Raw genomic sequence first — 14,292 nt, forward strand, 5'->3', positions numbered from 1 at the left:
TGGTGACTTTAAATACTTCATGTGTAAATTAGGGGCTTTTGGTGTTTTAAAATTACTTTCAAATCAAATTCTAATTATTGTAAATGTAGCGTTCTGTAATTTACAGAGCTTGTTAACACACATCTATTTGATCTGATACTACCTTGTGAAATAGTCCTCTGAGCATTACCACATTTTATAAATGAGGAAGCAACTGGGAGAAGGTAAGTGACTCACAGGTTAAAACAGCTAATAAATGTCATCAGGCAAGATCCAAAGGTTTGCTCCTACACTTCAGGCCTTTTCTTCTCTACGTCTGTGCATCTTGTAGAGATGAAGGTGGGGAGGAATGCCAAAGGTGACGTTATGCAGGAATGACATTAGGCAGAAGTACCTCTCCTTGCACGTGGCACTGAGAACAATGATGGGGCAAGAGGGTGTTGGAGGGGGAGACCAACAACCTCTCAGTGCTGGGGCAGGATCAAAAGTGGAATAATTCTCTGAGCTGTCCGGGATGAGCCTGGGCCAAGCAAAGATACGGAGAGGGGAGGTTCTTTTTCTGGAGCATAGTCATCAGCCCCCAGAAGAGAACTGGGCCTCCTGTAACTCAGACTATTCCGCATTCCATGTTCATTGCACTTGAACTAGTTGGACAGTGTTTTTAAGAACTGTAACGGAATCCTTTTAGGTCAAAGACATTTTAAAAAGAAATTTGTCTCCTCACACTTTTATTTGTGATATCCATGCCTCTTAATAATTAATTTAAAATATATATGCCTCTTGATGATAAAGCTTTAGCCAATACATTTTTTTTAATCTCAAGGGGAATATTCCATATCCTCATTCTGACTAGATGTTGTAAATGACCAGTTCCAATTACCACATCCAAATGTTCCTCATTAGGTCAGCCTTAGCATGGGGGACAGGGTGGTACAAGAAGAGGATGTATAAATTGAGAATTCTCCAAGATTTTAGGAAAATTAAAACACTTCATAAATATTAACCTCTTTTCTTCCTCTCAGGTTTAATACAGAGACTTCAGTTCGGATAATACAGAGAGCTTGGCTAGCTTACTTGGACAAAATGATGTTTCGACTCCTAAAGCATACAATTTGTGCAGTGGTATGAATTTTGCTTTTTGTTTTCTCCCACAGATTTAATTACTTATCAAGCTAAGAGATCTTTTAATTCAGGATACATAACCTTTATCTCTTCTGTTTGGATCTAATAATATTGTATTGTAATACTTTATTACTGGATTGAAGGGGTATTTCTGGATTCATTTTTAATGTAGATGACTGGTTTTTATTTTTATTTATTTATATTATTTATTCGAAATGTAGAAAGAAAGAGACAGAGATTTCCCATCTGAAGACTTACTCCTCAAATGCCCACAACAGCTGAGGCTGGGCCAGACGGAAGCCAAGAGCTGGAAACCCCATCTGGGTCTTCCACGTGGGTGGCAGAGAGCCAAGTACCTGAGCCATCACTTGCTGCCTTCCAGAGTGCGCATCATCAGGAAGCTGGAATCGAAAACAAAGCTGGGACTCAAACCCAGGCACTCCAATATGTCATGTAGATGTCAAAAGTAGCATGTTAACCCTGCCTGTAATGTGAATGACTGTTATTTCCTTGACTGAAGTTAATACACTGCTGAGGTTATTTTGAATTGTATTCCTTATTTGAAGTTATGGGACAGGGACACAAAGCTCCCAACATAAAAATCTCTGGATTAAAAGTGCCCCTACACCAGCATTGTGGTGCAGCGGGTTAAGCCACTGCTTACATTGCCAGCATCCCCTATCAGCACCAGCTCAAGTTCCAGCTACTCCACTTCTGATCCAGCTTCCTGCTGATGCACCTGGGAAAAGCAGTGGAAGATGGCCCAAGTGTTTGGACCCCTGTCACCCATGTGGGAGACCTGGCTGGCCCAGCCTGGATGTTGTAGCTATTTGGAGAGTGAACCAGTAGATGGAAGCATGCTCTCTCGCTCTCTCTCCTTTTTAAATAAATAAATAAAATAAATCTTTAAAAAAATACAAGTGCCCTTACCTCTTACCAAGCAATTTCAATCCATTCTGTAATATATGTGCAGTTTCCTTGCACATTGTTTGTGACAGCAAAGAAAATAAACAATACAATGTCCATTGATAGGATGCTAGTTAAATAAGTGTTCATAGTGTTAAACCTTGCCATATTATCCAAGGTAGCTTGTTTGTAAAAAGGCAAGTACAGAACAGTGTGCAGAATATACTATTTGAGTAAAAAACAAGTACCATAACAGATATACATTCTCTCTCTGCCCCTAGAATGATCCTGGCAATCCCAGAGGAGCATTAAGATTTCCTTGTTATAGTACCAAATGTTCTCCTAATACAATAACCCATAATGTCAGTAGCCTATTACTAGAGAGCGCCACATTAAGGAATTTAGCAGCTCTGAAAAATCATAATGACTGAGCAATGTATACACTTCTTCACCATCTGACCCACAGACCCATTTCTGACGTCAGTAAGAGCAGACTGCCTCAGAGTGACCCACTCCCAAGCTAAACCCTTGACATTTTAGACCATCGTCCATTATCTTCATATATGGAACATGTATTTAATTATTATAATACTTTTCTTGTAATTTTAACTCATAGTAGTGGAAAGAAATTAATTCTTTTCTCATCTATTATCCTAAAGGGTCAAGTTAACACCTTACATTAATAATGCTTTGTATTGTTAAAGCTCTTTAATCACATTTTTGTATGGTTAGCTTAGGTATAAAGGTGCAGTGAGGTCATTTGGGGGAAAAAGTAGGAGCATTAGGGTCAAACAGATCCAAGTTTGAATCCTGGTTTCCCTACTTACTACCTGTATGCCTTTGTATAAGTTACAAAAACTCCGTGAGTTTCAGTCTTCTTATATGTAAAATGTGAATGACAATATTCTAATAATAGTGCTGTTGTAAGGGGCGAGATTATTATTCAAGGCACCTAACACAGTATGCAGCACCTAAAGGTGGTTAAAAGCCCTGGCTATCATTCCTATGTTAGAGTAGTTCATTCAACGTGACATACTTGTCAAGCATGTGCTGTGTCTCAGGTACCACACTAGATGCCAGGAATATAGTGGTAAAGGAGAAGGATGCTGTCCCTACTCCATGAAGCTTGCAGTCTAGTAGTGGCCAGGGATATTTCTAGAAAACTGCTGCCCACTGTAGAAAGCATCATCACAGGGAAAGAAGAGTGCCTGCCACCTCTGCAAGGGACAGATTCTCAAACTCAGACACCAAAAAGGTTAAGTAACCAGCTGAAGGCTGCAAAGATGCTAAGTAGAAAGCCAAGAGGAGAAGCAGCTTCTAGCCGAGTGTACCATCCGCTGTACCGCTGCTGCCAACAAGTTGCACCTGGGCAGGTCTCCCGTTCCGTTTACACTCCCATCCTGTGTTTCAGGAATATCGTGTGACACATGAAATACTGAAGAAAGTGAGCCCCTCAGAGGCTGAACTTGTTAAAGATCCTACCATGAAGTGTAAAGTCAGATTCAGGTAAGGTATCTGTGCTGATTTATCTCAGGAAGGACTTAGCTAGTATGAAGAAATCTTAGACATTTATTTTTTGAAATTTTCATAATATCACAGGATATAATTACAAAGTAAATGTGTGGTCTTTATTTACATGTGCTACAAGAAGCTAAAGCATGGCTCTGGCTAAAAGTTGCCATGAGGGGCCTGCATTGTGGCATAGTGGGTAAAGCCGCTGCCTGCAACGCCGGCATCCCATATGGGTGACAGTTTGAGTCCTGGCTGCTCCACTTCCAGTTCAGCTCCCTGCTAATGGCCTTGGAAAGCAGCAGAAAATGGCCCAAATGTTTGGGCCCCTGCCACCCACGAGGGAGACCCTGATGAGGCTGCTGATTCGTGGCTTTGGCCTGGCCCTGCCTGGCTGTTGGCAGCCATTTAGGGAGTGAACTAGTGAATGGAAGACCTCTTTCTCTGTTTCTCCCTCTCTCTCTCTCTAACTCTATCTTTTAAATAAATAAAATAAATCTTTTTTAAAAAGTTGCCATGAGAGTAGCTCTCATCTCCCATGCTGTGGCCAGTCTGACAGAGCTATGAGAATAGTTGTGAGCACCCCAAAGTATGGGCCTTTTGTTCTCTGTGACTCATTTCATTGCCAGTTTTTTTAAAATTTTTTATTTATTTATTTATTCATTTATTTATTTATTTATTTTTAAGGCAGAGTGACAGAGGGAGAGGGAGACACACACACACACAGACACACACACAAGAGAGAGAGCGAGAGAGAGAGAGATCTTCGATCTGCTGGTTCACTCCCCAAACACCTGCAAGAGCCAGAGACAGGCCAAGCTGGAACCAGGAGCTAGGAGTTTCATCTGGGTCTCCCATGTGGGTGGCAAAGGCCCAAGTACTTAGGTCATTTTCCACTGCTTTTCAAGCACATTAGCAGGAAGCTAGATCAGAAGCAGAGCAGCCAGGACTGGAACCCAAACTGGCACTCCGATATGAGATGTTGGTGTTGCATGTGGGAGCTTAACCACTGCACTTCAGCGCTGGCCCCTCATTGCCAGTTCTTGATATGCTCTTGGCTGAGCCTTCACCCTGTATGCCAGAAACTATATGAACTGTTTTAAGCACAAAGGGGGAGAAAAACTGGGCTCAAAACCTCATGCCTAATGCATCATTTTTGGTCTTTATTTCAGATTTAGTGGTGAAACATTTCCACCTTTCATCGTGTTTAAGATTTTTCATCATACTGAAGGCCACGGATGCAAGTATTTTAGTGGGAAAAATATGCTAAAGCCATGCAGTGAGGTGACGTTTCATGATGTACATTTTATGTTAATGTAGCTCCTTCACATGTGGGTAGTATCCGAATTCCATTCAAGTATACAGAGCAAGTTATTTCACAGTTAAATAGCTCACTAGGCAGGTAGTGCTTTTTTAAGCACTGTGTTTCAAAGCGTCTCCATTTGTTAGCTAAAAAAAAACATTTGGAATGAATAACTTATGTAAGGCTCTAGAAAAATATCCATCAGTTTTCTTTGTATAAAATTTTTGGTTTGTTAATCATGAACTAAAGTGGCCTAGTGGTCGGTAGGGCTTTTAAATTATGTAGAACATTTGATGCAATTTAATTTGTTTTATTGGAACTTCATTGTTTTTGTGATTCTGGTAGAATATTTAGAAAAAAAACTTGCCAGACTGCGCTATTGAAATGAACTTTTCGAATCTTTATCTCTTTTTACATGAGTTCTTGTCATGCCTCCAGGTTTCATGAATATTCACCATAATTGTGTGTATGGCATAGCAGTCACCTGGGGATCTTGTTAAAATGCTGTCACCTCCACCACCGCTGCTGCTGCTACTGGTCCATGAGCCACACTTTTAATAGCAAGAATCTACAGCAGAGGTTTAACGCCTTTGAGCCTTATTCCGGACTGTAATTGAGTTTAAAAAGGTGGACATTCTCATATTTAGCCTTTTATGAATCATACATCAAAAGTTATTTTCTTGTAACCACAGAAAGATCTCTTGCTGGAAATATTTACACAAAAGTGCGGCTCATCTGAAGCCATGAGTTGTAGCATGTATTTGGGAGAGAAGACCACCCAGCCTGGTAGCTTCTAGGCAGGTCCAGCATTTGCAGCACTTGACTTTGAAGAGTATTAGAAAAAGAACGGACTGCTGTTCTCTGCATACTCGGCCAATGGCAGAGAAAATTTAACCCTGCTTCAGAAATGTATCACAAGGACAACATGTTTTCATTATGGACCATGGTGTTTCAAAAACATTGTGTGTTCATTTACATAGATTGGCTTCAGATGTGAAATTATATGTTTATCCTACACCTGACAAATACATTCATGTCATATTTGTCTATAAGATAAGCTTACAGTTGTCCCTACAGAACATCATCAGTTATTTCTTTTTTGAGGTTGTGTAATGAGGTTTTTCCAGGGACTGAAACTCTCCAGGAGCCAACCCTTCTGTGCCCATGCGTAAGCCGGCGAGAACCTTAGAGGCAGTGGCTGGAAATCATTGTGCATAAGGGTACTTCAAAAAGCTCACGGAAAAATAGAATTAAAAGATAATGTGTGGGGTAGGTGTTGTGGCAAACTGTGTAAGCTACCATTTGGGATGCCCACCTCCTATATCGGAGTGTGTGGGAGCGAGTCCCACCTCCATTTCTAATCCAGCTTCCAGCTGCAGATGATGGTCCAAGTACGTGTTCCTGCCATCCTTGTGGAAGACCAGGTTGGAGTTCCAAGCTCCTGGCTTCAGCCACGGCCAGTCATGGCTGTTGCGGGCATTTGGGGAGTGAACCAATGGATAGAAGATCTCTTGCTGTCCATCTCTCCGAGACTAGAAAGAGAGAGAGAAAGAGATCTACCAATCTGCTGGTTCATTTCTCAAATGCTTGCAACAGCCATGGCTGGGCCAGGCTGAAACCAGGATCCAGGAAGTAACTCCATCCAGGTCTCTCACATGGAGGGCAGGGCCCAAGCACTTGAGCCATCCTCTGTTGCCTTCCTAGGCGCATGATCAGGAAGTTGGGTCATAAGCAAAGCAGCCTTAAGAAAAACAAAACAAAACAAAACACCAGCCAGGACTTGAACCAGCTCTCCAATATGGGATGCTGGTATTGCGAATGGCAGCTTAACCCCCTGTACCACAATGCCAGCCCAAATAAATCTTAAAAAGAAAAGATAATATGTATCTTCCATGAACTTTTCAAAGACCTCTCATATATTAAAACTCATTGAAATGCTATATGATAACAAAGTTTTGTTGAAATTATGAAGCAGCTTGAAAATAGAAAAATAGCCCAGAGATATAAAAAGAAAATATGCCTTATGCTTTTCTGTGCTGCAGCTTTCCCTGTCCTGAGGTAGTCACTGTAATGCTTGCTAGATATGCTTAGATTTTTTCCCATGAAGATTTATACACAAGGAAAACTTTGTTCTTAACATAAAAATGTGAGCGTATTACTGTTCGGCTTGAGTGTTTCAATGAAGATTATGATGGGTTTTTAATGATCAGAGCATTCCAAACTTGAAGAGAGCTTAGGGTTCCATTTTCCCTTTGGTTCAGCTTCAAAACAAACTCTAATAACACTTGGGTTCATGGTTGATAGAAGACTTGTAAAAGTGGAACTTTTCTCACTCTAAACTTCCTCAGTGCTTCTGCTCCTTGAACAAAGGTATTGTGTCTTGAGCAAACTGATCCAACTTTTCTGAGTTTACTTATTTCTTAATATGGAATGAATGAGTCAGTTTCAGTCCATTCAGATGTTTAATCTAAGTTCACTTATAAATGAGGAAGAACTCCACAGATCTTTTTGTTAGTGTTCCATCTTTTCTGTCCTTCAGATTTCCACAGCTCCATTTTCATATCATTTGCCAACTGCATTCCTCATTTAGTCATTAAAAAAAAAAAAAAAAAAAAAAAAAAAAAAAAGCTAAAACGAGTGAAGGGCCATAGAATAGCCTCAGCCATTTTAGGGGAGAATAATAAAGTTGGAGGATGGATGCTACCCGATTTCAAGTGTCACAAAGCCACAGTAATCACGACAGTGAGGGCGTATAGATCGAGAGCAGAGAACAGAGAATTTAGAACCACACGTAGGTTATCAATTGATTTTCATCAGCAGTGCCAAGACAGTTCAGGTGGTGCTAGAACAACTGGAGAGCCATGGGTAAAAAAAAGAAAGCTTGATCAGCCCAGCACAGAAAGACAAGTACTCCATGATTTTACACATATGTGGAATCTAGAAAGGTTGATCTCACAAAAGTTGAAAGTAAACTGGTGGTTACCAGAGTCTGTGACTAGTAGGGGTGAGCAGGAAAGGGAGAAGGTTATTTAAGAGGTGCTGTGTGATAATTGGACAGGAACAGGAAGTTCTGATGTTCTGTTGCACAGTAGGGTGCCTGTAGTGTAGTATATATTTTATAAAGAGCTCAAAGAAAGAATTTTGAAAGCTTTTACCATGAAGAAATGTTATATGTTTGAGGAGATAAATATATTTACCCTGGTTGAACATTACATAACGTATACATGTATTAAAACATCATGTGGTACCTCATCAATACGTACAAGTTTATGTATCTGTTGAAAATTGTTTACAATATTTCTTAAAAGCAAATGGCAAAAAAGATTAAATAAAAAGGAGATCTTGTTTCAGTTGCATACACTAATGATATATTTTCTGAGTGATGCTTATTTACAGATGTTGTCAATATTGTTGGTCCACCAGAGAATTTTTTTTTTTTTTGACAGGCAGAGTTAGACAGTGAGAGAGAGAAAGAGAGAAAGGTCTTCCTTTTTCTGTTGGTTCACCCCTCAAGTGGCCGCTACAGCCAGCGCATTGCGGCCTGCACGCTGCGCCGATCCAAAGCCAGGAGCCAGGTGCTTTTCCTGGTCTCCCATGCGGGTGCAGGGCACAAGCACTTGGGCCATCCTCCATTGCTTTCCCAGGCCACAGCAGAGAGCTGGGCTGGAAGAGGAGTAACCGGGACAGAATCTGGCACCCCAACTGGGACTAGAACCCGGTGTGCCGGCACTGCAGGTGGAGGATTAGCCTAGTGAGCCACGGCACTGGCCTAGAGAATATTTTGAAGCATTGCTACTCACAGCATGATCTGCAGCCCTACAGCAGTAGCCACTGTGGCTTGATAGGAATGCAGATTCTCAGGCCCCACCGCTGACCCTCTTCCCCCCAAATCAATATCTGTAGTTTAACAAGGCTCCATAGGTGATCCTAGGCCCAAGGCAGCTGACAGCACCATCCAAAAGGTGCCCTCCCCCATAGCCTGGAACACCTCTTGTTGAGTGGCTATTCTTAACCATTAACATCCAGCAACTATTATTGAAAATCCCTGTCCTGGGGTAGGCATTTGTTGCAGCAGTTAAGCTGCCACGTGGGACATCGGCATCCCATATTAGCATGTATGGGTTCAAATCCCAGCTCTGTGCCTGATTCTAGCTGCTTGCTATTGTACACCCTGGGAGGCTCAAGTACTTGGGTCCTTGCCACCCCTGTGTGAGACCTGAACTGAGTTCCTGGCTCCTGGCTTCAGCCTAGCACAGCCCTGGCTGTTGTAGGCTTTTGGAAAGGGAACCAGTGGATGGGAGATCTCTGTCTCTCTATCTTTCAAATAAAATTAATAAATTTTTAAAAAAATCTCTGTCCTTTTGAGAACTGAGTTTCTATATTAAAAGCACATTACTACTAATAAAAGCTACCCTTATTGAGCACTTGGTATCAAGTGTGATCTTAAACATTTTGTGTGCATTATTTCATTTAACTCAAACACTATAATGTTTGAGGGCTCTTAAGAAATTTCGTGGAAATGGATATTATGATAAAACTATGCATGAATTATGAAAGTTTTGCACCAAAATAAATATATTTTAATGTTCCAGAAACTTTGAAGTACCGTCATATAATCCGGTGTTCATTTTAGTTTTCTAAATGTGTATTCACTTTTTAAAATTTGTTTGCAAGGTGGAGAGACAAAGACAGATCTTCCATCCACTAGTTCTGTTTCCAAATGATCACAACAGCTGGGGCCAAACTGAAGCCAGGAACTCCATCCAGGATCCCTATACAGGTGGTAGGGACCCAAGTACTTGGGCCAGCATCTGCTGCCTCCCAGGCACATTAGTGGGAAGGTGAATGAGAAGCAGCAGGACTCAAGCCCAGACACTCTGCTATGGAATGCAGGCATCCCAAGTAGTGGCTTAACTCACTGTCTCCCAACAACGACCCCTGTCTTCATTTCAGAAAGACTAACTTGCCTACAGTCTGACAATCAGAAGGTGAAGGAAATGAGATCAAGATCCCATCAGCCTAATTCCAAAGCCTAGGGAAATTTCAACACTCCTAAGAGTCAGCAACTATGCTGAACACCAGCACACACCTTCTCTTAGAGGGCCAGTCCACTTTGCCTCTGAGGAACCTGGAACTTGGGGGGACTTGTCGGGCCACGGCCGAGACTTGAACACATCTCTCTTTCCACTGAACTGTGCATAGTCTGCATTTAAGACAACTCCAAAAGTTTTGGCTTTTCTTATTCTGCTACTGTATTTAACTGAATTGTAATGATAATAGTAATAGTAGTTAACTGTCATCATAATAAGCGATCATTGATATTCTTGTTCCAAACCAAGAATCCTGTTCCAGTTCTGGGATACCAGTCACTAATACCCTCATGACAGAATTTCCAGTAGAGATGGGAAAGTGACTTGAGATAGTGGAGTAAATTTAGAGGAATTTCCAGCAGAGGTGGGGAGGTGACTTTACAAGTTCAAGTGTGAGTCTAGGCCAGCAAGTAGCCCCAGGGCTGTGAGGGCTTTGGGATCACAGTGATGCTCAGTACTGTGCGAAGTGCCACTGTAGAGGTGCTCCCGTTTGGCCCTTGGAGTCACCCACTAACAACAGAACCTGCCTCTTAATCCTGCTCTGCTCGGCTGGTATGCTGGAATTCTGGCCTCGTTTTCCTCTCCTTTTGTCCCAGAGCCGGACTCCTCCTCGCCTTCTCTTCCTATCAAGGACTTTGCTGAGTCTGCCCATACAGGGTGGATGTCTGACAAAGAACATGTTGGCCACTGGATGGCAGGCGTTTTTCACACCCCCTCACAAGTGGCCAGAAAGCTTGCTCAATGCTTCCAGGCGTGTTTTTGCTTGGGCCAAGAGACTGGAATGGGCAAGACAGGGCTGAGGCACTGTGCAGATAAAGAAACTGAGGCTTGGAGAGATGGGTGGTGGCTGAGTGGGCAGTGTAGGGAGGAACTGACAGTAAATACTTATCTAAGTAACCAGAGCTTAAGTAACATAGAAGTATGCCTACAGAAATTCCTAAAGCAGAAATTACATGGCTTTCAAACCTGGTCAGTGTACAATTATTTGTTTTTACCTTCAGTGTCACTGTGGGGCTGATTAATTAGAACTCTCGGGAAATTAATTGCAACAAAGCATAATGGAGAGATGTGCCAATACTGTGTTTTCATTTTTTTTTTCAGAGATGTATTTATGGAGCTGACACTGTGGGACAGTGGGTTAAAGGCATTGCCTGTGACACTGGCTTTGTCTGTCTCTCCCTCTGTCTTTCTCCAACCCTGGCTGCAGCCTGGCCCAGCCCTGGCCATTGCAGCCATTTAAAGAGTAAACCAGTGGATGGAAGCACATGCGCAAGAGAGAGCGAGAGCGAGAGCTTCCATCCTCTAGTTCACTCCCCAAGTAGCCACAATGGCCAAGGCTGGGCTAGGCTGAAGCCAGGAGCCTGGAACTGCATCCTGGCCCCCGACGTGGGTGGCAGGGACCCGAGTACTTCGGCCATCTTCTACTGCTTTCCCAGGTGCATTAGCAGACTATAGGATCAGAAATACAGCAGCTAGGACTCAAACCGGTACTCAGAAGGGATGCCAGCATTCCTGGCAGCAGATGAAGCCACTGCACCACAATGCCAGCTCCCAATACTACCTTTTCTTTAGATAAATAGTGTTCACAGAAACTAAGTGGAAAACAAAAATGACAGACCTATGAGAAGGTTCCATGCCACTGTTACTGTCCCTTAATTTAGTATGATCACTTAAATAGTTTTTCCCTTTTTCTTTTTCTTTTTTTTTTTAAAAAAGATTTATTTATTTGCAAGTCAGAGTTACACAGAGAGAGGAGAGGCAGAGAGAGAGAGAGAGAGGGAGAGAGAGAGAGAGAGAGAGAGAGGTTTTCCATCTGATGGTTCACTCCCCAATTGGCCGCAACAGCCAGAGCTGTGCCGATCCAAAGCCAGGAGCCAGAAGCCAGGAGCTTCTTCCGGGTCTCCCATGTGGGTGCAGGGAACCAAGGACTTGTGCCATCTTCTGCTGCTTTCCCAGGCCATAACAGAGAGCTGGATTGGAAGTGGAGCAGCCAGGTCTCGAACCAGCGCCTATATGGGATGCCGGCGGCGCAGGCGGAGGATTAACCTACTGCGCCACGGTGCTGGCCCCTCTTTTATTTATTTTTAATTTTCAAAGCTTAAAAGTTCACAGACACATACGGAAAATGAAAAAGGGAGGGGCCGGCACTGTGGCGCAGCGGGTTACCACCCTGGCCTGAAGCGCCGGCATCCCAAATGGGCGCCGGTTCGAGACCCTGCTGCTCCACTTCCAACCCAGCTCTCTGCTATGGCCTGGGAAAGCAGTAGAAGATGGCCCAAGTCCTTGGGCCTCTGCACCCACATGGAAGACAGGGAATAAGCACCTGGCTCCTGGCTTCAGATCCGCCCAGCTCTGGCTGTTGCAGCCATTTGGGGAGTGAACCAGCATATGGAAGACCTTTCTCTCTGTCTCTCCCTCTCACTGTCAGTAACTCTACCTCTCAAATAAATTTAAAAAATTAAAATAAAATAAATAAATAAATAAAAGAGAAATATTCTTGATACCAAGAGAAAGAATTGGAGTAGAAGAAATATTTAAGATTGCTGTCCGATCGTGTATTAAGGGAAAAGGGCAGAGATGCTGAATTTTGTTCCTGTCTCAACCACTCTTCTAAGGCCTGGTTTTAGCCTTGCAACCCCCCGTTTCCCTCCTTTCACAAATAATCATATTCTGACATACAAAGGGAAAGAAAAACTGATCTGGAATCAAAAGAGATTTGAATTTTCTTCTGTGCCAGTCTCCCTCCACAAAAGCATAGCCTCGGTGGCCAGAAACACAAATGCGTAACAGAACTGTGTGTTAGAACAGTCAGCTCGTGCTTACTGGCTCGTAACACAGGGGTAGGTAGAGGTGGGGGGGCAAGGTGCACAAAGGGCCAGACAGGACTGGAGCCTTGTACTTCCCGTGACTTCTCTTCTCACCTCTCCGGTGCTTTCCTTAATGACAGAATGTTGACATTTGGGTGACAAGGGTAAAAAAAATGAAACATCTTTACTTGCTGCTCTCTGGCTACTGAGAATGAAGTCCAAAGCGGGTACTGAGGCTTGAGCAATCTGCAGTGTTTCCTTCTGGGGGTGGGGTGGGTGATGTTTTAAGGAACAGAAAAAACAGAGTCCCTCCCTGTAACACCTTGCATGCAGGTCCTAGGGCAACCTCCTCAATTCCCAGATAAGTTTCCTCTGCACCAACAGCACAAATGACGTTACATGAAAAGAATGTTTCTTAGGGAGAAAAAACAATTCTTTTAAAAACTACCGTCCTCCAAGGATTGTGGACTCAGCTAGTTCTCTAGCCACATTTTAAAGCTATGTAGATATAGCCGTGGAAACACATTTTAAGTGGTTTAACGGTCTATATAATCTCTTCTTTGGAAATGAAGCCCGTATATTGAATAGCAAGCTGCTTGAACAAAGGAATGATATTTGATTTTTTTTCTCAAAAAAATTATACCTTAATTATCAGTGTGTGCTGGTAATTAAGGCTATTGTGCTGTTACTGTAAAAATCTATGTCCTATTCTATTTATAGGGAGTAAGTGATGCTTGCAAAATCATGGGCAAAAAGAAATTTTATAATCAAATTATGGAAGATGAACGTCTTTTCCAGAAATTCAAAGTAACTGACCATATAGATATTGTCACCATGAAAGATTACATGCAGGTAAGGAACTTAGATGTAGATGTCAAAAACCAAATTTTTAAAAAAGAGCTTCCTGAGCCTGTTGCTCAAGAAGAAAGAATCAGGCATTTTATTTCTTATGGTAAAATATGCACAACATAAAATTGACCATTTTGACCATGTTAAAGTATACAATTTGGAGACCTTAGGTACAGCCACAGTGTGGTGCAACCATCACCACCATCTAGTTCCAGAGTCTTTTCATTATTACAAAAGGGAAACCCCACATCCCATAATTGTCACCCCCCCCCATTCTTGCAGCTCTCCATGCCCTGCGAACCACCTGCTTTCTGAGAGTCCAGAGAAATGGACTCACGTGACTTACAGTTTTCTGCGTCAGGGGAGAGGTAATAGCTTAGGAATATGGGTTCCCTTTGGGGGTGATGGAAATGTTCTGGAATTAGATAGTGGTGACAATTGCATAACATTGGCAATATACTAACCCACTGAGTTATATACTTTGAATTGACTAAAATGGTGGATTTATACTACAGGACTTTTATCTCAATAAAAAAAAAAGTAAAAATCAAAAATAACTACACAGTGCTAAACAAGTGCATGACAGGATTTTACATATTAAAGAAGGGTTCTCTTATTTGGAGGTTTTCTGCTCCAAGTAACAGAACATTCCCAACCACAAAAAGTTTAAATAAAAGGGCATTTCTCATCCCGTGAGAAGTCTCCCAGGTAGGTGGTCCCTCAGGGT

The 14,292-nt window shown here is 42.4% G+C and overlaps 2 protein-coding genes across 8 annotated transcripts in view; one reads left to right on the plus strand and one right to left on the minus strand.

Moving 5' to 3' along the window:
- APOO (apolipoprotein O) overlaps nt 1–14,292 on the minus strand; it is a 168,454-nt gene that overhangs the window by 101,370 nt on the left and 52,792 nt on the right. The gene's annotated exons all lie outside the window — the stretch shown is intronic.
- Nucleotides 1–14,292, plus strand: part of CXHXorf58 (chromosome X CXorf58 homolog) — a 29,707-nt gene that overhangs the window by 3,456 nt on the left and 11,959 nt on the right. For 2 of the 5 annotated variants that reach the window (XM_089324485.1, XM_089324484.1), the window contains exons 4-7: nt 1,002–1,101; nt 3,419–3,513; nt 4,689–4,800; nt 5,258–7,446. In XM_089324485.1, coding sequence (XP_089180611.1) covers nt 1,002–1,101; nt 3,419–3,513; nt 4,689–4,800; nt 5,258–5,266 — 316 coding nt within the window. In that variant the 3' untranslated portion in view covers nt 5,267–7,446. Of the gene's footprint in view, nt 1–1,001; nt 1,102–3,418; nt 3,514–4,688; nt 4,801–5,257; nt 7,447–13,436; nt 13,569–14,292 lie in introns of those variants that run through there. The other 3 variants (XM_008272453.5, XM_070067194.2, XM_008272451.4) reach the window with 2 other exon arrangements.

Source organism: Oryctolagus cuniculus, chromosome X (assembly GCF_051225735.1).
Source record: "Oryctolagus cuniculus isolate XC-2025 breed Fujian yellow rabbit chromosome X, ASM5122573v1, whole genome shotgun sequence".
In the NCBI taxonomy this organism is placed as follows: domain Eukaryota; kingdom Metazoa; phylum Chordata; class Mammalia; order Lagomorpha; family Leporidae; genus Oryctolagus; species Oryctolagus cuniculus.